Here is a 25,149-nt window from a genome sequence, read left to right as displayed (position 1 = left end):
GTAGCATCATCTGACACATCTCTGAATCAAGGAAAGGAAAACTCCCAGAGCGGGAAACACACCCGAGACAAGGCATTTTGGGAAAGGGGTCCTCTTCGGAATGCTCTTGACCGACAAATCGGGTTCCCCTCCGAAACATGGGCCGGAGAGACCACCTGACGGGGTTCATTCCAGCCTTTGTTTGACAGCAAATAAACCGAGTCAGTATGGACGGCGACGTCGCTTCCAGTATTTGTCGCAAGGGGGGGCCAGAATGAGATGCCAATGGCCCAATCTTGTTGTCGGACACCGTTCGGCTGCCTCGTCGGAGCCGAGTGTCTTGATATGAACGGTCCGCCCGCTCTCGCATTTACCATCCAGGATATTGAGACATGCGTTAAACAAACACTACGCTGCTACACTATAATTTCGACTAGTCTCTCTTTGAATGCGCTACCATTGCGGTGGGAGATGCAATCCTTGTCCATCCATCTTCCTTGACACCCACACCAGCCAGAGGGAAACTGGAGGCCATACACGATACGAACTCAAGGATCACTACTTGGATAGTCTAAACAATGTTGTGACTACTTCAAGACGGATATCTAGGCAGATGGGACATCTGGAATGTGTGTCGATACAAAGAGATCTGATGTCAGCTTTGGTAGGAGAATCCCTGAAACTAGGGAGTAGATCTCGCGGCTCATGTGTGTGTATGTCTCTCTATTGGACCAGAGCTTCGGGCGCCAAAAAGAAAGTGAGACAGCATCGAGATGGGAAACGGGTGTCGACGTAGCAGAGTTGGGTGGATTGGTGGATTCTTGCATGCCGCTTTTACGCGGCTGTGAGACATTACCGTTGGAGTGTTCAGTTGGACGATATACGAGCACTGGGCTGGCAAGTATTGAGCGTTTCTTCTTGCCTTTTGCGAAGTTGTTTGCTGGGGACGTGATGCGATGTGGTATGAGATGATATGGAAGTATAGGTGAAGTATGTGGGAGCTGGGGAATGGTATCGTCAAGAAGAAGAGTTTGTGGAATACTGAGTCTGAGAAGAGAAGAAAGTGAGGTAAGCTTGTGATAGTACCAGTGTAGAGGTAGTGTTGCCATAACTTCTTGACTATTCCTTCTCTGTAGCTTGTATTGTGTTAAAACCTATCACATTAATTGGTATATTCAAGAAAAGGCTGCTCTTTTCAACAGATACAACAGATACAAGAAAAGGGTTCTATTACACAAAGGTCTCATCTAAAGTCTATCATTATCCGTGGGCCTATTCCCTGTATAAGACAACATGGCATTGATATCGATGATGAAGTGTGTGCCATGTACAAGCGCAGCCCATATATACCCTATAATAACCACAGAGAAGCTGTTTATTCTAAATGGCAAGCGATATATCTTCATGGCTAGTGATGAAATCTCGTCGACAGTCTGGAAAATTGCAACTTCTATGGGCTGGTCAAATAGCAAGATCCTACTCGGACTACTCATCACATGAATCGAATCGAATAGATGACATGCATGAGTTTACGAATCGCGTCGTTTTCAAGAAAAGAAATCTCGCATCTCCATATATGATTGAAGACTTGACGATCTATAACACATACAACACACACACACACATATATATGGCCAGGCTATGGACGGTCCTTCAACAAACATGGAGGTTGCCAAATGATGTTCAAGGATAGTTTAGGACATCTTATCTCATCATCATAGCGCCAAATGCCAGTAAATCTTTGTTTGCAGTTTTCGCCCTTGAGCTTTGTACGTTCAAAAGAAAGAGAATGTCCAACCAGTCCGCCAATCAACTGGAATTCGTGAACAGTTTATATATGATATCTCCATAATCGGCAGCCCACCTGTCCAATCATAAAAGAAAGCCATGATGATAACTTGATGAATAATCTCTGTCATTTACGTCGAGATAGAATAAGAAAGAATTATATGCTTGGTATCCCATGGATTAAATCGCCAGATGACCTGCTCTCAGCAGGGCAATATCCAAACTCCGTGCTTTCATGTCATATTATGCTCCAACTTCTGCTGTTGTTCCGTCTATCCACTCGCTCTTTCGTTTCCGTGACCCAAGTCCGGCCTCAGGTGCATTCTCAGCCTGCCCGCTCACTGCCCGCCCATTGCTTCTGAACTTGCCCAGGAATTTGGAAAATCCGGGAATGTCCAATCCAGCGAAGCCTCTGCCCTCGCTTTCCCGCTCACCAATAGCCACGACAGATCCAATGAGGTCATGGGTAATGGTATCATCAACAACGCTGTCGTGCTTATAGTTGGGATGGGTGTCGATAAAGTTGCGGATCCATCGCGCGGCTGTATCGAGCTCGCCACTTGCTCGCTTGCTAATGAGAGAGAGATATGTTGCAAGCTCACATCGGGTTTGCACATCCACGTTGACGCTGTCAAGGTAGCTTTCGACGATGGGAATCAATCCTGGGAAATCTCCGTCGACGGAACCGTTGATAATCTCGTTAATCGTCATCTCTTCGTACTCTTCCTCTACAGGGAGGCTTCCGGGTGAACCGGGTCGACTGGGCATCGCGGAGCCTGGCCGACTATCATCCCCAAAGGCAGTATTCGCGCGCGATGGTCGAGGTGGGAATGGGTTCTTGCGGAAGTAAAACTTCTCTTTGAGAACAGCATCTATGCCGTGGGCACGCTCCATGTTTTCATCCACCTTCTTAATGGGGATATAAAAGTTGAGGTCGAATGAGAGGATGGCCCTTGTAACTAGAACCATGAAGACAGAGAAGGCTGCGTTTTCAAAATCGGTCACCTGAATCTCCATCGACCGGAACTCGACTCTCCATCCAATATTGTTGTCAGCTGGCGGAGGCTTGAACCGCATGTGCTGCCAGTTAGTCGACTGGATGTTTTCGAAGTGGTCAGTCTTTGTCAAGTCAAGCTCTTGGAGGTCCTCCTCAAAGATAACGATGGGATCTCGGATGAAGAGATGAGCAAAATGAGTGGCCAGACGATCATCCATGCCTCCTTCGATCAACTTGGCCTTGATCTCAGGATCAATGACCAGATCGGGATCCAAGTACTCTGGTCGGAGTCGAGGGTTCGTCGAGATGTACGTTGAATTGGAGGCATATCGGGACTTGGGGATCCTCCAGCGATCATTTTTCAGGGGCTGTATAAGTTTGCGAGTCAGCACTACAGACATCTATTTATGGGAGAGACACCATAGGTTTCTTCCCTGCAAAGGGGGAGAAAAATCCTGGCTTACCTTTTCACCGAGCTCCTCTGGTGTTCTGCAGTCGACCGCACGACTGATCTGATTCCACCGCACATCAGTGCCCGCCAGGAAGCCTTTATAAACAGGCGTTGCCGCAGTCAAAGCCAGCATGATGGGGCCCAGAGGACTCAACTGATCGTACAGCTCCCGACCTTCGACAATGTTCTTGGCCTGGAAAGTAATTTGAAGACAGCAGCTTCCCATTCCAAAAGCCATTGCGTCCATGTGAATGAAGTTGTCTGGGGCGGCTCCATTGCGTACATCATCGTCTTCAGGCCAGTTGTGTAAGTCGTAGTTGACGGTGGGGTCCTTCCAGGGGTTTGGAGTGTTCTTGTCATGGAAAATGGGGACATTGACTTGCACTTTACGAGTCCTTCGGGAGCGAATATTGGCGGCCAGCGTTGGGAAGCGGATGTGGGGATTGGCGATTTCGTCGGGCACAAACTGTGACCGGAGCTTTGGTCCGGATGGAGGGTAAAACGGGTAAGTGAATTGGCCCGGAACTCCGATCTGGGGGAAAGTCGTCAGAGTAATGGGGTACTCGGTGGAAAGCATATGCTCCTTGGCAATCTTTCGCCGGAGCTTCATATCAGGCTCAACGCCAAGTAGCTCCTTCAAACCAATGCCCCACGGCTTTCCTGGCGTGGCCTCAAGCATGAAGCGGCCAAACTCTGGGTGAAAGACGGGAAGTGTTACTTTGGAGGGTTTGCTACAAGATTTGAGTCAGATTATGACGAAAAGCGTAGGAAAGGACTGATAGCCTACCTTTGCTTCCCGGTAGGCTTTCCGGCAGGCAGCTCGTCTTGAAGCGCAGGCACACATCCCGCCTCTGCAAGCTCTTTATCGGCTGCAAGGGCCGTAAGAATTTCAGCTTGTCTTAGAGACAAAAGCACTTTTGGCTCATCTTCTGAGTACGTTACAACAAGATACTCGACCTAAACTCTTGTCAGTAACTTATGGAGAGCGGCGTACTGCCAGATTGAACCGAGGGCGTGTAACCTCATCTCCCCATAGCAAGGCATCCCGTTCTTTGCCCTTGGCCTTGTTCCAGATCTCAAGTAGTTGCTGTAGTAATGTCAGAGGCTGTCTTAAACCAGAGAGTAAAAGGAGCAGAGCCAACCAACCTTGATGCCCCATTCTCTCACTTGGTTTGCGCGCAACTTGGCCTCTGGCCACTCCAGTGCCGTTCCAAGGGCTCTATTCAACCGAAACTCATTAGCCAATCAGTAGTTGCAATACGATTTGGAGCACAACGTACAAGAGACCCATGGTTCAACAATTGGGTGGGATGGCAAGAGCCGAGTGCGAGATGCTCTGAAGCTGCAAAGGGCAATTTAACTAGAATAAAAGATTGCCCTAGATGCCACTAGTGACGGCGGAGACAGCAGTGATTCCAAAGACGCTGCGAAGAGAACGAAGATGAAAAATCCGATGAGGGAGACGATTTTCTTTCTCCTCGGGAAGTTCCGACCACTCGGTAAACGACGAGCTTTTGAAGTCGTCGTCGCACCAACCCGGCTGAATTATTAAGCGTCACAGAGCCACGGGGAGCGGTAAGCAGGTCGGCAGCTATGACCAAGCCCGGACCCGGTGAAGAGAAGATCAATCCAACAGACGATGGCGATGCCGGGGTTGATGTACTTAAGCAGAAAAAAAAAAATCTCGAACTTGTTAGAGACGGTCGCCCCCACTCCGGAGAAAGAAGGGCGCCAAAAGCCACGCCGGGACGGGGGGGTAAGACAGGCGAAAAAGGCAGCAAAAAGCAGAGATAGATCTAATCTGGAATCACAAGTGGCTAGACTATTGGAGATCTGGGGGAAAGATGAATAATGGAAATGAGTTGGATCACGTTGAGGATGGGATGGTGATGGTTTATTTATTATAGGTCCAATCAGGTGTCATGCTTTTTTTTTTTTGTCTCTTTCTCATCTTCATTCTCCCCCACCTCTACTTACGGCTGAAAACTAGTAGCTACACAACAAGACAGTGCCCTAGCTAGGCAATAAAGGGCAAGAAGAAGGAAGGAAAAGAATAAAGAAAAATATGATAAAACAGACTAAAGTAACGTCAAAAATGATATAACCAGGTACTAGGTAGGTACCATAATAAATCTCTCTCTCTCTCTCCGCTTCGCCCAACCAAAGAGGTGATCCGTAGTCAATACGCAGTGGAGCCACAGGGCGGGAAGCTGCTGGCCGAAAATTTGTGAAAGCTTAGAAATCCAAGCTTCGGAGCTGGAACGTCGCTTCCTCGCGCTCGGCTTGTCGGGGAAGGAGCAAGTACGCTGCTACGGGAAGGGACGACGGGGCCAGACGGGGCAAGAGAAGAAATCGGGCATTTAATGATTTGTATAAGGCGGTAGGGTGCAGTTTATGTCAAATCTAAGGCGTTTGTTGATGTTACTTTTACTGTCATACGGGGAGTTATTGCCGACTCTCCTCAAACTCCGCAAATTAATACAGAGCCGACCACAACTACCTTCCCCAACTAAAGTAATTATTAATAAGGAATGCTAGCACACTACTATAACTATTTCTGTCTCCTTGTCTTTGCACAGGGAAAGATGTAAACATCAAATGTCAGTAATACTGCCCCCATGCCTCTACTCCTTGGAGAAACACACCCATCTCTCAGCTGGCGATGGCAACATGCAACGGATGCATTGCGTCATGTGCTGAACGTGATGCACTCATATATCATGTAAACCAGACAAACCCTGCAGACGGCTCACAGGGACGAGTCCTTTGATGCGGATTTCGTCCCCCGAGCAGTCTTGGCTGTGTGTTACACCATCGGCCAGGCTCATTGGCATTCCGAAGCCGAGGCGAATAGTGAGAATCGGGCAAGCCGCGCTAGACGCCGAGAAGAGACACCACCACTTCGGCTATGGTGATGGTACGATATGCATTCAATTGACCTGCAGTCGATGCAAGGGAGATATGAGACGCCCATATAAAACCTTACTCTTCTTTCTCTACCGTAGCAGTCGGAGTACGACGCACACCGAGCACACACCGTGGCTCACCTCACCGTCTCGATGCTCCGCTCTGCACATCATATCATGCCATGCCATGCCATGCCGATGCAATGCCATGCTGTGCCGACGTGGAGAAGCTGACCAAGCACGAAATCCTAATCAATATTCCTCTGTTATCTCCGTAGCGCACCGGGTCTATGCGTCCTGCGGCAGTATTCATTACCAAGAGGAATCCAATCCATGCAACAGCTGCAAAGCCAGGGTTCGTACAGGACAGTACAGTACGCTCCGGGTTCTGTCACAAACTCCGCAGGTACGGCTTGTGGGATGACCCGGTGGGATCGGCCGCAATAGAATGGGCTTCAACTCTCACTATGGTTCCGATACTATTTCACAGGGCTGATAAAGGCTGCATGTACACATGCATTACCTGTGATTGGCCCTCCATGAAACGAAACCAACCTGGCAATTGCCGCATATTCTTGTCTATAACTCGAGGAATGCGGCAGTTCTGGCCATGTGCGAGCAGACTGGGTGAAAGGGCAAGTATGAAACTCTATCAACCAAGTGTCTGCAGCTTCTCCAACGCCCCAGTGTGCTGGACAGTGGCAGGCCTTGCCCAATGGATAAAGGCAGAACAAGGCGGGTGTCAAGTCACGTCAATTGACTTTTGGTCCGCCCATTTTGCAACACGCACAACCCAAGACTAAAGGGCGCAAGGTAAAGGGCGAGAGCCAGGAGGGAGGGGCATCACAGCTATGGGCGATTTGACTGGCCATCGTATTTGCTCTAGGGCGAGATTTGCGTCTTAGAATGGCTGTGACTGGTGAGCGTATGGCCATCGAATACCCGGATCATGGGGGGTCTTTTTGACTTTTGGCCCGTTCTGGCCTAGAAAGCAAATGGCACATTTGGATAAAGGTGGAAGATGGTGGCAGTGTGAATTATGCCAACCTCATATCGATTCCTACCTACTTATGGTGCGTTGCTCAGAATCAAACATTTGTATCAAGTATTGACAGCGACAACCAGCCAACTTGCATGCCTCCAGCCGACATGCACTCTACAGTGACAGTATGTAGAACGAGAACGGCGTCATAAAACGGCACGACGTCACTCGGCTTTGGTGACTGGACAGGTGGAGAGCGTGCCATTGATTACGTCATATTCAAACAAAGTGTCACCGAAGCTTGCTCACGACTTTGCCGATGACTGAGGCAACTGCTACAGTACGAGGCGGTTTAAACTAATCAATGGCCAGTCCAGTGTGCCTTACAGTACATCTATGTTAGGTTGTTGCGAGATGGACATGTCCCCGAGTGGATAGAGGTAAGATAAGTGTTAAACACTTCCGATCCAGTGGACACAAGGACCCTTGTGGGCACAAATGACCCTCCTTTAGGACCCCCATCTGTTTCAGAACGAAGGCGAAGTGCGTGGTGACGGCATCGCAGCTTGATTGTGTGTGTCTCTTCTAAGGTATTGGCTGTCTCGGGATGCATAATGGTGCTCTGTAACAGCTCTGTCTCTTTGTCCTTGTATCCGGTTAAACACGCTGACCTCATGTGTCTCTTGTCGATGCTAAGAGTTGATCGCCGAACCCCTCTTCGTCGGCGCCTCCCAATGCATGAAATGAAACAAGAGTGCATTTACCGGACAAGTGCCGTTCTCAACACCTCTATCAGGTACCAGTACGACGAATTGCATTCTACTTACGAGATAGGTAATTGCTAGGTAGATTCATGCACAATGCTCCGTCACGCAGAGAACATTCAGCCCGCACTTTGGAGCCAAGAACCCACTGTTGGGCAGGTATCAAATGCAGCTGGGTTCCATAGCAGTACCTGAGCTTAGTAGGTAGCTCAGCTTAGGTACTAGCAGTGACACATTCCCAGTTATAAGCTACCCGTAGATGAATAGTTTGGGAGAGAAAAAAAAATCGAGTAAAAAAATTAAAAGGGGGATTGAAATGAATAAATGAATCGACACTGTAAATGCAAATCAATCAACCCTCGAAACGGAAGATCAATCAAGTGGACGGGTATTGCATTGGGCAGTAGCAGCACAGCGCATTTTGGAGCATTGAAGCTACAGCTGCAGCTGCTTCAGCCACTGCCGAGCCAACCAAAACGCCGCCCAAAGGCCCATCGATCAACTGGATCACCTGCTCCTTGTTCCTTGTCCCCTCTTGTGACAGTCAGTACCTTGGCCTTGGTGTATGCAGCAGACACTACCTAACCTGACCCTTCAGGGACCGACTATTTTTATTTTTCTTATTCACGTCAATATTTCCCCCCTTCTTCTTCCTCTTATCCAACGAAACTCCCGATTCTCTCTTTTGACTCTTCTCCTTCTTTTTTTCCCCTCTTCAACTCGACTCAACTGGCCCTTTGTTCCCCCGCATCCGCCCCTCTTGACGCTTTAACGCACAACGAAACTCGACGACTTCTCCCGAGGCCCTAGAGCTGGACTGCCCTCGTTTGTTTGTGCCAGTGCGACGAGCGGTCTGAGGACAAAGTCGATTCGAATACCTCTGTTTGACCTTTGACTCGAGTGATCATGAACCCTCACCAGAAGAACAAGGTCGACATCAATGTGAGAGCCACCATTGCCTGTCCTATGCTGTTCCGTTCCCTTACCCCTCCTCCGCTTGGCCCAGCGTTGGGGTAAATTGCCAGGCAAAGGCCAGATGGGAAGCCCATGACGCTGCTGGCAACTTTGACCGCCCCCCATGTTGAGTCACACGAGCAATGCAAAGGAAAATCATGTTTCGGCATCAAGATCGCATCGCTCTTCAAGGCCACGTATATGCTAACCCGCCAAATTGCGCCCTTTAGTCGCTCTCGCCGGATGAGCAGCGTCTCTTCCGCCTCTACGGCAAGCTGCCCTCCCGATCCGACCACTTCGCCAAGCACCTCAAGGACCGCAAATACTTCGACTCGGGCGACTATGCCATGTCCAAGGCCGGCAAGGGCGACGGCGTGGACGCTGGCGCCGTAGGCTCGCAGCACCCCGTCCCCGAGAACATCCCCCACCTGACATCTCCTACCAACGGCGGCCCCAACGCCCCCGGACACACTCACCGCGGATCGATCCCAGGCATCCAGGCTGGCAGCCCCGTCAAGGAGGGCAGCTTCTTGAACAGAGAGACGTCAGCCGAGGGCCAGGTAACGCTGAGCGGTGACGAGAAGAAGGACCAGGACCAGCCAGCCGAGGGCGTCGAGGCCAAGCCTGTCGTCACCGGACTGACTTCAGCACCCATTGCTGCTGGAGAGGCCATGCCCGTTCGGCAATAACCTCGCATGCATAGCCAGATTCGACATATACCCGCCGATGTGATGGGACTACATTGTAGTATGGAGGCAATGAGATGCAAAAGGAATACTTTTTATGGGGAGTTCTATTTGAAGGCGGCATGATAGGCGGCACAGACGACATGTGCCGTATCAAACATGCATGGAATGAGATTTTCTCTTCACACTTGTTTTCGTTCGTCCTGCTTTGCTTAAATTTCATGTACGAAAGATGCTTGTTACGAGGAGAGAAGAGATTGGTGAGGTGGAAGAGACTGAGACGAAAGGATTGACTGGAAGTGGGATGAGAAAATTCTGTTGTTTGACGAGCCTTAGTTTCTTGCTTCAGTTTTTTCTTCCTTCTGATTTATTATTGGCGTTTACTAGGACTGGGCGGAAGGGAATGTTCATTATCAAATCTCGGGCGACATGAATCTTGCGCAGAAAAAAAAAGAGAAAACCCACAAACGAACAATTAACCCTCAAGTACCAATGGACAAGCCATGTCTTGGACCTGTTCTTTTTCCTTGTTCCTCTTCATGGTGCTTTGCGTTTATTTCTGTGTGATTTTAAGAATGGGCAAGGAGAGAGGCGAGAGACTGGTGTATGTTGTGTGATCTCTCTTCTTCTTTTGGGACTTTTTATTCTTTGACGATTTTTCTCTTCACTTATCTTGTCTACCTACTCCAATTTTTGTTTGTGCTTGCATTGCTTTGCGAGTCCGAGATGGGGTAGTTGAACTGTTGCTAGATTGTTTCCAATCGCCGATAGTTTTATGTACTTGATATTCACGTACCTCCTACACATACCTGTGCGTATTACATACTAGGTACCTATTCAGATTATTTGTGTGTCTGCTGTGTGTTGATATGGAGTAACACTGCCATTGACTCGATGGGGACTGAATGCCGCTATGGATAATTCGCCAGCTGTGTTGCAGATTGGGCAAATAAGGAAGAGCTGCTGGCGCCGCATATAAACGTAACTAATTCGAAAATATAATTCAAAAATGCTGTAAATATCTAAGACGTGACAGCCAGGAGAAACATGAGGCACAATCCGACAAATACAGCACCAACTAGAGTAATCACAATAGTATGGATGGAGAACATATCACCACCACCAAACTGCAATAGAGGGGCAGCCTCGTCTCCTCAGCGGGGTCCCACAGCGGGGATGCCCTCCCCCAATTGGTCCAATCCCTCACAGCCTCGCCTCTCTCCCTCCCAAAATTTTAGCCCAAAAACCATATCATCTCCAAAGCCCAGGGCATTTTCCTTCCCTCTTCTCCCAAACATTCCCCCCCAGATTATCCCTCCATAGGTCTATGTTCCGCCGCCTACTCACTACAATGGCCGAATCCGCTCCCAAGAGACTCAAGACGGACGTCCTCGTCGGCACGCACAACGGCCACTTCCACGCCGACGAGGCCCTCGCCGTGCACATGCTGCGCATGCTCCCCTCGTACCGCGACAGCGCCCTCGTGCGCACGCGCGACCCCAAGACGCTCGAGACGTGCCACACCGTCGTCGACGTCGGTGGTGAATATGACGCTGAGCGGAATCGCTACGACCACCACCAGCGCGGGTTCGACACCACTTTCCCGGGCAAGAACACCAAGCTGTCGTCCGCGGGGCTCGTCTACATGCACTTTGGACGACAGTTGATCGCTCAGAAGCTTAAGACCGAGGACGAGGCTGCTCCGGACGTTGATTTGCTGTACAACAAGATTTACGAAAACTTCATCGAGGCCGTCGATGCTCACGACAACGGCATCTCGCGCTACGACAGAGACGCCCTCGCCGCAGCGGGCATCGAGCAGCGCTTCTCCTCCGGCGGCTTCACCCTCGGCGCAATGGTCGGCCGCCTCAACCCCGCCTGGAACGACCCCAAGCCCTCCGACCCCCAAGCCGCCCAACAAGCCGAGGACGACCTCTTCCTCAAGGCCAGCGCCCGCATCGGCGACGAGTTCGAGCGCACCCTCGACTTCATGACAAACGCCTGGCTGCCCGCCCGCTCCATCGTCCAGGCCGCCTTCGACCAGCGCACCAAGCACGACCCCCAGGGCCGCATCCTCGTCCTCGAGGGCCAGAGCGTCCCCTGGAAGGAGCACCTCTACAGCCTCGAGGGCGAGGGCAACCCCTCGGTCCTCTACGTCCTCTACGCGGAGAGCACCCAGCCCGGCGCAAAGTGGCGCATCCAGTGTGTTCCTGAGACCCAGGACAGCTTCACCAGCAGGAAGCCCCTGCCCGAGGCCTGGCGAGGTTTCCGCGACGCTGAGCTCGACGGCGTGGCGGGCGTTGACGGCTGTGTGTTTGTTCATGCTGCGGGCTTCATTGGCGGTAACAAGACGTTTGAGGGTGCCATGGAGATGGCTACCAAGGCGTTGGCGCTGTAAATAGGAAGAAAAAAGGGGCTTTGGAAAGGATATAAAATAAGGATTGGATTGGACTTAACGACGTTAATGACGAGAAAAAAAGCATCATACTCAAAACGGATCCCAAAATATGCCAACTTTGCTTAGATTTTGCCTTGGCCAGCTGGCTACTCTGATAAAAAACAAAAACAGAAAGAAGAAAAACAGTGATATATCGCAATGCATTTCCTTGCCTTAAACGCCGGCCGCTCCAATTCTTCCAGCATTTGTTTGTCATATCAGTCGGGGTCTTTGAAACCGTCCGCTCTATCCAGCGCACACAGTTCCCGTTTGCGTATCATGATATGGCGCGAAAACCAAGCGCCTGTTTCCACCTCATGCCATTCGCCTATCCGTCTCGGCAGACGTGGCCTTTTCGCCGTTGTCCGGGTTCAAGTAGTCTGCGTCCTCTGCGGCCTCGTACTCCTGTATCAGGTCAGATACTACTTGCCTTGCCTCGTCGAACTCGTCTAGGTTTTCTGAAAAGGGCGCCGTCTTCTTGTAACCCTCAATAAAGGCATTGCGCTTGCGCATGCCGTCATATTGTTTTAATATTCTCTTGAAGAGCTAAACCATCATTCGTCAGTAACCGTGAGAAAGTTTCTAGAAGCAGACAAAAAGGGGGGAGATAGCAAAGGGGACAATATCTAGAGTGACGAACCGTAGCAATGCTCGTGTGGTTTGCCAGCATCAACCCGCTCACGCGATGGCTCATGGGCATATATGGACTCCTCTTTGTCAGCGCCACCTGGATACTGGCAGGTCCCCACGGGATGAATGTGGCCAGCTTTCGCTCCCTGATACGCAGCAAACTCTTGTGCACATCTGTCGGATCAACCTCTCCCTGAATAACGTTCAAGATGGAAATGTAACAGCTCTTCTTGCCCGGCACCGTTGACACCATGCGGTTCTTTGGCTGTAGCAGTCGCCTCATCACGTCTAGAACCGTCGTCTTGCGGACTGTCTTGGCCTGCTCAACCTGGTCACCGGTGAATGGTGTGTAGGCCGTCATAAGGAAGTGGCATCGCGGCGTCGGTATCAACGAGGCCAAAATGCTAACAAGATCGTTGTGCATGTACCCAGGGTAACGGAGAGTAGTAGTACTGGCAGACATGACAGTTGCGACCTATATTTAGCCACATCGTTTAGCCATTCATCCTCTGTAAAATGAGTAGAGTATCATCCATATTGCCGCTACTCACCAGCTGGTTTGTCTGCTGAAACGAAGGCTCTTGAACGTGCAGTCTATCTGCTGCGATGTGTGACAGCGCACCGTTGTCAAGGACAACAACCGAGTCGGCGTTCTGCGTCAGCCTCCGCATGGACAGAATGCTGTTGTAAGGGTGCACCACAACATCCGGGGCATTTGTTGTGTTGGGAAAGACGGAGTATGTCTGTATAATTTTCTTGGGAAACCGATCGTTGAGCCGCTCAAGGAGGAACGACCCTAGACCTGAGCCAGTACCTCCGGCAATCGAGTGCAGCATCATGAAGCCCTGTATAGATCATACCGTTCCAGTTAGCATACGATGAATGACTGGGGACGGCCAAAGATGTTCTTACCTCCAGCGAATCACTGCCATCGGCCTCTCGGTCAATCATCTCCATGACATCCTCATAAACCGCCTCACCGCTCTGATATCCATCACCCCAGTTATTCGCCGCGCCCATTCCATTCTTCCCCACGTAAAAGTTTTCCGGGTTGTAAATGTTTCGGTACGGGCCCGTCTGGATGCTGTTCAACACCTACAAACAAAACCAACACATATTAGCACTCTTGCTCCCTTCCCAGTATTGACGTATCGCGAAGAGATAGAGAAGGGGACAGGGCAAACATACTCGGGGTTCCAAATCAATCAGAATCGCCCTAGGGATATATCGCGTATCGTCGCTCTGGTAGTAAAACACGTCCTTGCGATCGCCGCCCTCCGTCGCAAAGTCCTCCAGGTTGCCATCCTGGCTAATTCCATGCTCCTGGCAAAGCTGCTGCCAGAACTGACTTCCAACTATACAAGAGAAAGGGAGTAAAACCCCCCCACCGGTCAGTAAAAAGTAAACATCAACAAACAACTCCCAAAAGCCTCCCCGTTGTATTCCCTCCAAAAATAGATCCCGCGATACGGTAAACAAACAAGCGAAAGGAGGGAGGCAGAAGGCGCATGACACTCACTGCTGTTGCCGCATTGTCCAGCTTGGATGGTGATGATCTCGCTAAGAGGAGAAACAGGTCAGCACAGTCCATCAATCAACATATTTTCTCCCGGGGCATTCGAAAAGTCGTACCGTGGCATCGCTGTTGGCGTTGGGCTGCAAGCTCTCGACGGGAGCTGTGGTGTAGGAGGTTTAGTTGCGGTTATACAGAGCCAGTGAGCTGCAGACGCGCCACGCGCATTTGGCAGCGCTACAAGTACCGCTATCGATAGCGACTCCCCGCCCCCACGGACGAGAGAGAGCTTGTTCTACACGGGACTCTACAACTTCAAAATGAAGCATTTACATCAATTATAATACAAAACAAATACTTCATCATAAAAGATCCTCACAGCTATTCAAATAATTGTTGCATTGCAAACGCTTGACTTTTGGTAATTCTTCTACAGAAGCCTCTTCACCTCTCCAACCAGCACAGCAGCACCCCCAATTAAAGTACAGAAATGTTATTACAGAACCATGATGGTGATAAGGGGGCAGAGGGAAATCATGACAATCAAAAGGCTTGATTGCTCCGTGGGATATATAGAGCTTCATTCTTTCACAGAACCCAGCCGAAAAATCAAAACCAAACTGCATCCAGCTTTAATGCTTTCTAACGCCCGCAATGCTAAAAAGGACAAACCCCACGAGCTCCCCCACCCCTCCGTTTCTTAATTAACAGCCCAGTCGTAAAATACATGATGCTCCTCCACATTATTTCTTATTTAACGCCTTGTGCGTCTCCAACGATTCAGCCAACGCCTTGGCCATGTCTTTTGTCTTCACCTGGATCATCCAGGTCTCGAGGCCGTCACCCGTGTCATTCGACGTAGTCATTTTCACATACTTTTCATCCGCCTTGTACGATAAATCTGGCAGTACAGAGCGGTTCATCGCGACGTTGCCTCTGGGCTCTGCTCGCAAGAGCAGACGTACATTGTTGGTTTCCTTGTGCTTCAACAGGCGCAGGGACCCAACACCCTTGGTAGCCCAGGGACTCTTGGACTTCTTCTCCTCACTCTCTGACGCTTCCCCGGCAGGGACAAACTTCAGCACCTTTGCGCGAACCTCGTGTAGGACTTCTTCATCCGTCTCAACGCCTTCTGTCAGGCTGATCTGCTCATGCTTCTCGCCCTCCTCGTCGTTGTTTTCAGCAGCGCTGGTGTTCGTCTTCAGTTGGGCCGAAGGTTCCGGCGTCCCGCCAGCTGGTGTGGTTGCCAAGCTAGAGCCTCCCCCGAGGTTGAATGGAGAGTCTAGACCCGACGCTTTAGCGGGGCGATTTTCCGGTTCGGAAAAGGTGACTTACTTGTCCCGGTGGTCGAGGATCCACCGGCTGGCGGCGCGAGGTTGAACCCGGAGGAAGGCTGGCTGCTTGCTCCAAAGGAGAACATGGAAGTCGGCGGTTGACTTGAAGGCCCCGTGGCAGTGAAAGACGGCACGCTGGGAGTCGTGGCCGAGGCGCCGCCAAACAAAGGCGTTGATGCTTGAGAGGGCTGACTTCCGGTGCCGTTGCCAAACTGGAACATTCCAGAGCTTCCAGAGCTACCAGATCCTCCTCCTGGCTGAGCGGAAGAACCAAAGGAGAACACGGGCGCAGGAGCTGATGCCGGAGCCGGGGCTCCCCCAGTGTTGCCAGAGAAAGGGTTGTTGAAGCCGCCCGTGGACGCGGGTGCTGCTGCTCCAGATCCAAAGTTGAAGTTGAAGCTGCCACTGTTGCTGTCTCTAGATCCCGATTGGGCACTTGAAGGAGTGGCGCCAAAGAGAGGAGCCGGAGTAGGCGCAGAAGGCGCAGGGTTACCAAACAGGTTTGATGAACCTGAGCTTGCGCCAGTTGAGCCGAAGCTGAACACCGGAGGAGGGGCCGAAGTATCAGTGCCGAGACCAAACTGCTTCTTAGCCGGCGACGCCGCATCCTGCTTCATCGGACTTCCAGCAAACAAGCTGGAAGATGCAGCGGGAGGGGACTTGGGAGCGCCGAACAGAGACTTGGCAGCGGCCTGAGAGGTTTCAGTGGGTTTGGGGCCTGCGGATGTGCCAAAGCTGAACAGAGGCGCGGACGCGGGTTGGGTTGTGGCAGAGGGGGAAGGATCCTTCTTAGACGCCACAGAGCTTGAGGCGCCGAAAAGGGAAGTTGTTGGAGCCGACGAAGCAGCACCGAACAAGTTGGTGGTAGTGGGAGCGGGCGTTGACTGGTCAGGCTCAGAAGTGAAACTGGAATTGGCGGATCCAAACAGGTTGGTTGATGTAGATGCAGGGGCTGCAGTACCAAACAAGCTGGTCGAAACCGCGGGAACAGTAGTTGCAGGAGCTGAAGACGCAGTGCCAAAGAGGCTGGTAGCGGGGGCCGGAGCGGCAGCGGGAGCAGGCGTCTCTGCTGGCTTAATGCCGAAGAGAGCTGCAGATGCGCCGGTCAGGGGAGCCGCATTTGCGTCAGAGGTATCAAACAGGCCGTTGCTCTTGGGCTTCTCACTCTCCTTCTTGGGAGCAAAGAGAGCGGAGGTAGGCGCCGAAGGGATTGATGTCTTGACATCACCAAACAGCTTGGAGGTTGCATCAGAGCTCCCAATGGCGCCAAAGAGGCTGGTAGTGGTAGCTGCGGGTTTGGCAGGCTCGCTCACTTTGGCGGGCTCGGCCGCAGCGGGCTTGAAACCAAACAGGGACGGGGCGGTGGTGTTGGGTAGGGCAGCCACCTTGGGTTCAGAAAACAGCTTCTTGGCAGGCTGGGAGTCGTTTTCCTTATCAGACTCTCCGCCAGTCACGTCAGTCTCTGAAAGAGGAGTGTTGGCCTTGGAGCTTTGGTCTTGCTTAGATACACCGAAGATGTTGGATGGTGCGGTGCTCTTGGGTGCGAAGATGGAGCCAGCGAGAGCAGAAGTTGGTTTGCCGAAGAGCGAGCCGTTCTGAGAAGTAGAAGGAGCAGCAGGAGGGGCAAACTTGAGGGGAGTGCTGGTAGGATTCCAGGTCTGATTTAAGGATGATGCTGGGGCCTTGGGGATGACCTCCTCTGCATTCTCATCAGCCCGAATGGGCTGTCCATTTTGGCCCTTGGTAATGCGCTCGAACAGGCTGCGTCCCGGAGTGCTCTCGCGGGTACCTGCAGCACTAGAGACACCAGTGCCAAAGGCGGTTGATGGCTTAGTGTTGAACAGGTTGGATCCAACTTGAGGCGAAGCGTCACTAGCACCGCTAGGTTCGTCGCTCTGACCGGCTTCCTGGCTTTCTTCGACTTCTTCGTCATTGTCAGACTCGCTTTCGCTCTCAGCATCAGCCTCGATTCCGCTGTTCTTGGCAGAGCTGGCATCGGAAAGGTAGCCAAAGATGTTGCCGTTGCTGACGCCGTTGGCCGGGGGCTTCAGGCTAGTAAAAACTGAGCGAGAGAGTCTGCCGTTGGCGGCATTCTTCTCAGCTGCCTTGACGGGGACAGGGCTTGCAGCCGGCTTGTTGGCAATCTTCTCAAAGAGCGACTTGGCCGAAGAAGAAGGCGTCTTTTGCAGCTTGGCGGGTGACTCTTCGGTGATGGTGGCTTTTCTCTTGTTCTTCATAGGAGCTGGGGTAGCGGCCGTAGGCTCGTCTTCTTCATCTCTGACGGTAGCCCTTCGCTTAACCGCCGAGGCCACATTCTCAGTAGCATCAACAGTCTCCTTTGACAAGTTGTCATCAGCCTTGCGCTTCTTTGCAGTCGCTGGCTTGCTTGGCGTCCCGTCCAGAGCCTCGGCAGCCTCCTCGTCTGCCTCTTCCACGGGATCGGGCAAGCCATGCTCTCGTCGCCATCTCTTGAGAACTTCCTTTGATGGCTTGACGCTCTGGAACTCGTAAAGTCCATATCGGAGCAGGATGATAGACCGACTCTTTTCGAACTCCTTGGCAAAGTTCATGATGTTGAGCTTCCAGCTCTTCTTGGTGAAGATCTCGTTGGCGGCATATTTCAGTCGACGTAGATCGAGAATGCAGAAGAACTGGCGACGCTGCTCGTCGTCGAGGTTGGGAGGGCAGAGATGAGCCAAGAACTGATCGGCGTAGATGGATCCCTTAGAATTCCAGTCCTTTGGAACCTTGTTCGCCAGGACCTCGCCAGTCAGCTCTGGAGGAGGCGATGAGATTCGCATGTTGAACAGCTCCTTGTCTGACGAGTTAGCAGCCAAACCGCGCGGCGTCGCGCGAGCAGTGTTCTCGCGATACACGCGATTTGACATGGGCGTCACGCCAGGAGCAAAAACCTTCTTCATCGTGCTCTGGGGGAGATTGGTGAAAGAGAAGGTGGTGCTTGTCGGAGGGCTCTCGACGGCTGTTGCTCTGAAGAGATTGTTGCGTGACGAGGACACAGGGTCCTGGTTCATCGTCTCATCGCGCGTAATCAGCAGCTTGCGCGACGAAGCCGCAGACGTTGACAGGCGCTTGTTGGCATAGGGCGTCGCGACGTAAGTGCGCTTCGCAAAGGGCAGAGGAGGACGTGACTTGGGAGTGCCGTTGGCAACATCCGCGCCGTCATATTCGCCGGGGAGGGCGAAGGTCACCATGGCGGCGACAATAGAGAGATGATAGAGAGGAGGGGAGATGGGAAAAAGAGGACAAGGTGGAGTAGTTAGCGACGAGGCGCGATGGTGATATATGTGCTGTGTCGCGTCAGGGTAGGTGGATGAAAACGGCCTAGGGGACAAAAGCGGGAGTCCACAGAGGCAGAAGTGGGAGGCGAAAAAAAAAAAAGAAAAAAAAAATAACACGCCGTCAAAGCCAAGCACTCGCAGCGAGCACAAAGCGATTCACCGCAAGAAAAGAGAGAGTGCGGCAAACGAGCAAATAAAATCAGGGGCTCGTCAACGGTCGTCGCGATGCAGCGCTGATGCAAGTTGGTGGCATCCAGCCCTGGCCGTTGCTGAGAGTTGACACGACAACCCGCGACGGTGTTTGAAAAGTCGAGTCGAGAAATGGCCCGCAGCTTGTTTTGGCGGCACCTGCGCAGAGAGAGGGAAAAAACGAGGGACGAGCAGCGCGGCCGGCAAGGGGTTATACCTTAGGTTATAGATAGCGGGCACGTACAGGGATGAGGGAGCAGGTTTATGGGACCCGCTTTTCTGCGCCCCTCTTCGCTCCAGGTTATGCCAAGTTATGTGAGGTTCTGCCTGAGGCGAAAAGAAACCAGAGGCAGGCAAAGCAGGACACCCGGAGGAGGCGAGGGCCTTACTGTAACAACTTACCTTAGGTAAGCCGGCGGCTCCAGCTGTCAGTTGATGGCTGCTGCTGCACGCAGGTGATCTGGTGACTGCCGCGGCTGAGGTCACTGCTACCGCGGCGCTACCAAGCAACCAAGGCAGCACACCATCGCTGCTGCAGCTCCCGGGCGTGCCTTTGCCCATTAACGTCACCATGTCAGAATTTTCTTGCACTCACACGTCGCGGCTCCAGCCAATCACGCCGCCCGACTGCGAAGACGGATCACAAGTACTCATTTGGTACCCCGTACCGAGCACCACCCACCCAGCTGTGAAAAAAGAAAAAAACAGGCAAAGACGCCTAACAAGGGCGACCTCACATCACACATCACGAGAGGGCGTGGGAGCGGAGGCCAAGGAAAAAAGTTAACGAAAAAAGGGAAAAAAAAAAAAAGAAAGGAGGAAAAATTAAAGCAAGGAAAAAGAAAAGAAAGTAAACCAATACTGGTAGTTAATAATAACAGTCAATAATAGCGTCCTATTCCTAATCAAATCCTACAATTACTAGATGGAAATCAAACGAGAGTGGTGCCAGACTCGTCCCGCAGGCCGACAGTAGAGCTCAGGCCATGGTGACTGCCAGCGAAAAAGAATCCCAAAGTTAAGAGGGGATGGAGAAAAGTACAGTACTGTGGCCCGTTTGGTAGGGAAGAAGGAAAAGAAATGCACGCCAAAGATCCCAGATTCCGATACAAAATTTCTTGCTCATAAAAGACACATCCCCTACTTCCTCAGCTTCTTGTTCTCGCGATCCTCCAGATATTCTTCATCAGAGGCATCCAAGATGTCATACTCTTCGTCGGTCATGAAGCCGTCGTCGGATCCATCCCACTCGTACTCCTCAGTCTGAGCATCGGTCTCGGGGGCCCCAGAGACGGACTCGGCCGGCATCTCTGCGTGCATGCTAGAGTGAGGTGACTCCTTGTCAAGCTTGGGGAAGATCATGACGCTACCGGTCTGGGCATCTTCTTCCTTCTTGGGCTCCTCAACCGTGGTCGCCGGTAGGACCTCAGCAGGCGGCATGCGCACACTGACGTCGCACCAGAGGCGGTGGCCGAACTTGAATCCCTCGGGCGTAGTCAAACGCCAGTAAGAGATGATCTGGCCAGCGCGAGCGGGAGTGCGGAGCAACACGGTGAAGGGGAACTCGCTGCCGGGGGCAAGCGGGGCGTAGCAGACTGTCGACTCTGATGCAGACACAAGCTCTGAGATACCAGCAGGGTGGGCAGAGTCAACGTGACCCATGTAGTCGCCGCCAACAAACTTGACGGAGCATCCAGCAGGCCAGGTAGCGGTACCCTCGTTGCGAAGGACCCATGTCTGCTCAAAGACGTGGTTGGGCGGCATGATTGTGCCATCAGAGACGGAGTCGCGAATGAAGACGGCACGGAGATCGTGCTCATTGACTGATGGGACGGGCTCAGCAGCCTTTTCCTCCTCAACCTCCTCATTGATCTCAGGGGTAGGCTCCTCCTTGATCTCGACCTCCTTGGTCTCAGCCTCAGGCTCTTGCTTGACCTCGACTTCTTCAGTCTCAGGCTCCTCAGGCTTAGCATCAACCACGGTTGGCTCGGGAATGACGGCCTGGATAGGGCTCAAGGTCGGAACCTCGGAAGGCTTGGAGGCATTCTTGGCGCGGTCACCCATAGGAGGCATGCGCTTTCCATCCTGGTGCTCGCCAGTGGTGGTAACGCTGACGTGGCGAACAGGAGTCTTGAACTTGATGAGAGGGTGGGTCTTGTTGTGGTCATTGGCAGGGTTGGCCTCGCAGCTTGCGCAGAAATCAAGGTCGTGGCAGACTGCGCACTTGTAGCGCACGCCTCTAATGTAGGTAGGATAGCCTTGGGTGTTGGAGCACAGGGGGCCATCACAGCAGATACCCATGTGCACTGGCTGAGTAGCCGCACAGGCATGGAGGTCTGCCAGAGGCTCATAGATGGGCGCGAAGCGGTGGTTGGCATGGACAAACGCAGCATTGGGAATGCAGTCGGCGCAGTAGTCCCAGTCTGGGCAGTCGAGGCACTTGTGGCGGACTCCAGTGATGTACTTGTCACAGCCGTCACAGATGGCGTGGTGCGCCTGGTTACGGCCAGCGCCCATCTTCACAGTAATGTGATCTGGCATCTTGGTGCCTGCAACAGCGGGAACAAAGGCATGCTTGGGGTGGTGGCCATGGGCATCCTTGCCGAAGCATGCTTGGCAGAGGTCAAAGTCCTCACAAGATGTGCAGTGGAGGAACTCCCATTCGGGAAGTTCTGTAAATCATTGATTAGTTTGGCATATTTCATGAATGTAAGGAGATGTGTTCAAACATACCTTGGACACAGCAGTTGCATGTTCGCATGGTGCCCATGCAGGACCACCTAGGAATTGGAGGGGCGCCCACAAACGAAGGGTGAATAGGAACGAAGAAGGGAAGATCATTCATGGCATCCGGCGACGCCTGGAGAGCGGGTTGCTCCGAGGTCTTCTCAGGGCGGGAAATCTTGAGAATCTCCTTCTCTTCCTTCTCGACGTTCTCAATTGATGGGATAATAGAGGCCTCCTGAACGGGGCTCTCGGTCTGCTTCTTGGCTTGAGCCTTGGGCTCAATTCTTTCGGTGCTGCTGGCGATGAGCTGGCCGTCAATCATGGTCCGCTTAATGAGCCAGTGGTTGTCGTCATAGCAACTGACGGCCTGGTCAACGCAAGCCTGGCAGAGGTCGAAGTCGCCGTCATCGCAGGTCTGGCAGTGATAGTGCACGTCTGAAACAGTCTTTTCACAGTTGTTGCAGCAGACGGCGAATGGGGCGGGAGCAATGACATGGTGTGACTGCACGGCGGGAGCACAGTAGTCCTCAAACGATGAGTATATTGACTGGGGGTCGAAGGGAGCAGACTGAGCGAAGTTTGCGGGTAGCTTCTGAGTAGTAGCCTCAGTCTCCTCCTCCACCTTGGTCACCTCAGGTGTACCGAGCTGGATAGAAGAAGAGGTTCGTAGGGGCAATTCAACTCCGGAGAGCAAGGTGATTGAAGACGGGGCCGCAGAAGGCACCGACATCTCTGTGGCAGGTTCGGCCGTTGACGATGATTCCTCGCTCTCGGTAGGAGTAATCTTTTCGGTAGACTCGTAGGTCTCTGCTACGGACGCCTCGGGTTCGTCCTCCACTGTGACCGGCTTTGGCGTAGTCTTTGGCTGCAGCTCGGGAACAAACACGCGCAGTTTCAACTTTGACTTGGCTTTGGCGGCTCTATACAGTTGCTTGTAGACCGGCGCGTTACTAGAGTCGAGAACAACAAAGGCGCTGGCAGAGTCGGAGTAGCGTTCGATGACGACCTGGGTCTCAAGTGGGATGTGGAGGAAGTGTCGGATCTGAACAGAAGTGTCAACATTTATCAAATATCTCCGCGAGATTCAAATGAGGCACCCAATGCATGGCATGGTTGCGTTGTCGAAAAAATTACGATGATTGGGGAAGAATAAACGATGAAAGATTGATGGGCACGTACGTTGGCTTCGAGAATATTAGGCACCATGTCGCGCAGCGGCATCTTGACGCGGCGAGTGGTATTCTCGAAGGTCACCTTGAGGGTGACCATGGTCTCCGGAACAAGCTGGGGGGCAGAAGCCATGATGGGCAGCCTGTCGTGGTGACGATGCTGTGTTAGCAAGATGCAACACAATTAGGACGGTGACGAAGCGGTGGGCGACCGGGAGAGGCGACTCACGCGATAACAACTTTCCCCCGTTGATGGATGCTATCGAGAGCTGGCGGCTCTGGTATATAAACACGGGCGATAAAGGACAGATGGCAATATTTGAGGCAGTGTGAGGCGATGTGATGCTTTTTGTGTGGAGAAGGAAATGGGAGTTGGTTGAAGAAGAGAGAAGGAAGAGGAGAGATGACGATTGCGTGGTTGGGAGAGAAGCAGAAGCTCCAGACGCCAGGCTGACTGGGGTAGGCGAGCCGGAAACTGGAGAGTTTAACGCAAGTACCAGATACTTGAGATAGGTACTTTGCGGCTACATGACTGTGCAGTGACGCAGACCCGGCTCTGGCACTGGCACACCGACAGGGAGGCGATGAGGCAACATTGATTTGAACTTTAGCGGTGGGACCACGGCGAGCCACGGCGAAGAGCACAGCGAACGGAGCACTCAGCCAGCTTGGCGGCCATTGAGCGCTCAGGTACCGCGACGGTAGTGGGTACAGTACCCGCAAGCATCTGAGGTGCAGCAGCACTGAGCGCTGATGCAGCGGGTGCTCAGTGGGCCGTGTCAGTGGATGTGACTAGCTCCAGGACGTCACAGTGCGGGCAACGACAAGTGCGGAGAAGGTCGGCGCGTAAGCTGCAGCGGACACACGGTGCATTACGCACCTGGATTTACTGTATGCGCCCTGGAGGGTTCAATGGCGGAATGAATCCCTACCCTACCCCGAGCTGGGGGACTACAAGAGGTGGACTCATGGCGGCCAATGGCGACATGGGGCGAAGGAATTACAGCACCAAGGCGGTCAAGCGCAGATTGCACGATGCACGATAACGCCAGGAAGAAGAAGAGCAGCCGGGTGGCCAAAAGATGAAATGATGCCTGTCCTGTCTCAGAGCGCTGCATCACATGTGTGCCGCCTCGGAGGGCCTCGCATCCTTTGACCTCTCTAGTACTGGTATCAAAATCAAAATCAAAAATCAAATCCAGTGGCTGTCATTTGCTGTAAACTTTGGGTAACGTTGGTGTCGCCAGAGACAAAGACGGCTTCAGCCTACGGTATCCTCGGCCCATCCATTCCCAAGCCCCGAGCTATGCTATGTACAGACTACGCAGGCTGCCACTGGGCAATGAGACCGATAGCAGGCAACTCAAAATCTCATGGAAGCAGACCAGACGTCAAACTCTCGGATCATGGGGCTAACATCACTTCTTGCCGTTGGTCACTGCCAGAGCCAATGGCGCTGCCACTGCAGCTTAGCTGGCTCCGGATGCCTGGACGGCTCGCCACTCCCACAAGCAATTGGCTGCGGATGAGGCGAGGAGACGGGACACAAGAAAAGCCCAGGCTGCAGAGGAGCCACGCCAGCTTCTCTCCCTCGTCTCGTCCCATCCATTCACACTGTCCTCGCACTCACTCACTACTCGAGCATCCCTTGCCTTGGCGACCGGCCGACCCCTCTCAGGCGACGGCGACTACGTGGTGCTATTACCAGCCAGCTGCGACCATCCCAAAGACAGCGGATAAGGTTGTGTTAGTGAAGCTGGTTCCGGTTTCAGGGCTTGCCGATTCATGCTCGATCGGCCGCCACGGCATCTCGTAGGCAGGCTTGTGCAAAGGCCGATTACGACACTTTGGGGGCCTCTGGAACTTGCAGCTCGCTCGGGAGAACAAGACCAAGATCCCATGCTACGGCGTCGTGGCGGCGTAGATTGCCTGACGCTCCAAAGTCAAAGTAAGCTGTAGATTGAAGGCAAACAAACACCAACACCACAAACTGCATCTATCCCGAGACCCGATGCTACTCTAGATGCCTTGTTCGGTGAGTTCTGGTCCAGGTACTTTGCCTGCCAAAGTACCCGATACTTGCGGTGCTTTGCTTCTTATATAATACCCGAACTACTAATACCAGGACTCGTAGTAATAATGCCCGGGCCTGTCGCCATAGCGCGATACGAGTACGTGAAGCAATTGGATCGATGCGACCTCTGCTTGTCTGGCTCCGCTCGGTGCGCGTGATGTGCCGAATGTGGCAACATATCGTGTCACCGAGCCGAGCATGTCGGAGCATCCCAACCAGGCTCCAGCATTGATTGGTGGTCATTGGGGGGACACGACAGCTCGTGGATTG

At 52.5% G+C, this 25,149-nt stretch overlaps 7 protein-coding genes across 7 annotated transcripts; 2 read left to right on the top strand and 5 right to left on the bottom strand.

The window, feature by feature from the left end:
- Positions 1 to 584: 584 nt before the first annotated feature.
- M431DRAFT_516720 (hypothetical protein) lies at positions 585 to 1,162 on the bottom strand (the record flags this gene model as incomplete). The annotated part of the gene is made up of 1 exon (XM_024920314.1): positions 585 to 1,162. The coding sequence occupies exon 1, from the start codon at positions 1,086 to 1,088 to the stop codon at positions 585 to 587; it is 504 nt and encodes a 167-aa protein (XP_024779314.1). The 5' UTR covers positions 1,089 to 1,162.
- Positions 1,163 to 2,010: 848 nt separating this feature from the next.
- Positions 2,011 to 4,506, bottom strand: M431DRAFT_491246 (hypothetical protein; the record flags this gene model as incomplete). Its single annotated transcript, XM_024916885.1, has 6 exons — positions 2,011 to 3,132; positions 3,229 to 3,946; positions 4,003 to 4,172; positions 4,237 to 4,302; positions 4,362 to 4,434; positions 4,496 to 4,506. 6 exons carry the CDS (start codon positions 4,504 to 4,506, stop codon positions 2,011 to 2,013), a joined length of 2,160 nt encoding a protein of 719 aa, XP_024779313.1.
- A 4,267-nt stretch (positions 4,507 to 8,773) lies between these two features.
- On the top strand, positions 8,774 to 9,510 carry M431DRAFT_491245 (hypothetical protein; the record flags this gene model as incomplete). The annotated part of the gene is made up of 2 exons (XM_024916884.1): positions 8,774 to 8,809; positions 9,052 to 9,510. The coding sequence occupies 2 exons, from the start codon at positions 8,774 to 8,776 to the stop codon at positions 9,508 to 9,510; spliced, it is 495 nt and encodes a 164-aa protein (XP_024779312.1).
- A 1,348-nt stretch (positions 9,511 to 10,858) lies between these two features.
- Positions 10,859 to 11,905, top strand: M431DRAFT_75733 (hypothetical protein; the record flags this gene model as incomplete). Its single annotated transcript, XM_024922383.1, has 1 exon — positions 10,859 to 11,905. The coding sequence occupies one exon, from the start codon at positions 10,859 to 10,861 to the stop codon at positions 11,903 to 11,905; it is 1,047 nt and encodes a 348-aa protein (XP_024779311.1).
- A 354-nt stretch (positions 11,906 to 12,259) lies between these two features.
- Positions 12,260 to 14,214, bottom strand: M431DRAFT_478685 (hypothetical protein; the record flags this gene model as incomplete). The annotated part of the gene is made up of 7 exons (XM_024915699.1): positions 12,260 to 12,490; positions 12,585 to 13,049; positions 13,126 to 13,419; positions 13,487 to 13,669; positions 13,763 to 13,929; positions 14,094 to 14,134; positions 14,207 to 14,214. The coding sequence occupies 7 exons, from the start codon at positions 14,212 to 14,214 to the stop codon at positions 12,260 to 12,262; spliced, it is 1,389 nt and encodes a 462-aa protein (XP_024779310.1).
- Positions 14,215 to 14,830: 616 nt separating this feature from the next.
- M431DRAFT_107993 (hypothetical protein) lies at positions 14,831 to 19,099 on the bottom strand (the record flags this gene model as incomplete). The annotated part of the gene is made up of 3 exons (XM_024911661.1): positions 17,264 to 19,099; positions 15,423 to 15,856; positions 14,831 to 15,321 (listed from the first exon to the last, which is right to left on the bottom strand). Exons 1-3 carry the CDS (start codon positions 18,631 to 18,633, stop codon positions 14,831 to 14,833), a joined length of 2,295 nt encoding a protein of 764 aa, XP_024779309.1. The 5' UTR covers positions 18,634 to 19,099.
- A 671-nt stretch (positions 19,100 to 19,770) lies between these two features.
- M431DRAFT_135236 (hypothetical protein) lies at positions 19,771 to 23,355 on the bottom strand. Its single transcript, XM_024912528.1, has 4 exons — positions 23,035 to 23,355; positions 22,816 to 22,948; positions 21,643 to 22,678; positions 19,771 to 21,581 (listed from the first exon to the last, which is right to left on the bottom strand). The coding sequence occupies exons 2-4, from the start codon at positions 22,936 to 22,938 to the stop codon at positions 20,050 to 20,052; spliced, it is 2,691 nt and encodes an 896-aa protein (XP_024779308.1). The 5' UTR covers positions 22,939 to 22,948; positions 23,035 to 23,355; the 3' UTR covers positions 19,771 to 20,049.
- Between the last annotated feature and the right edge of the window lie 1,794 nt (positions 23,356 to 25,149).

Source organism: Trichoderma harzianum (assembly GCF_003025095.1).
Source record: "Trichoderma harzianum CBS 226.95 unplaced genomic scaffold M431scaffold_2, whole genome shotgun sequence".
NCBI lineage: Eukaryota > Fungi > Ascomycota > Sordariomycetes > Hypocreales > Hypocreaceae > Trichoderma > Trichoderma harzianum.
The sequence above is the reverse complement of the archived record's forward strand: the minus strand, read 5'-3'. Positions and strand labels throughout refer to the sequence as shown.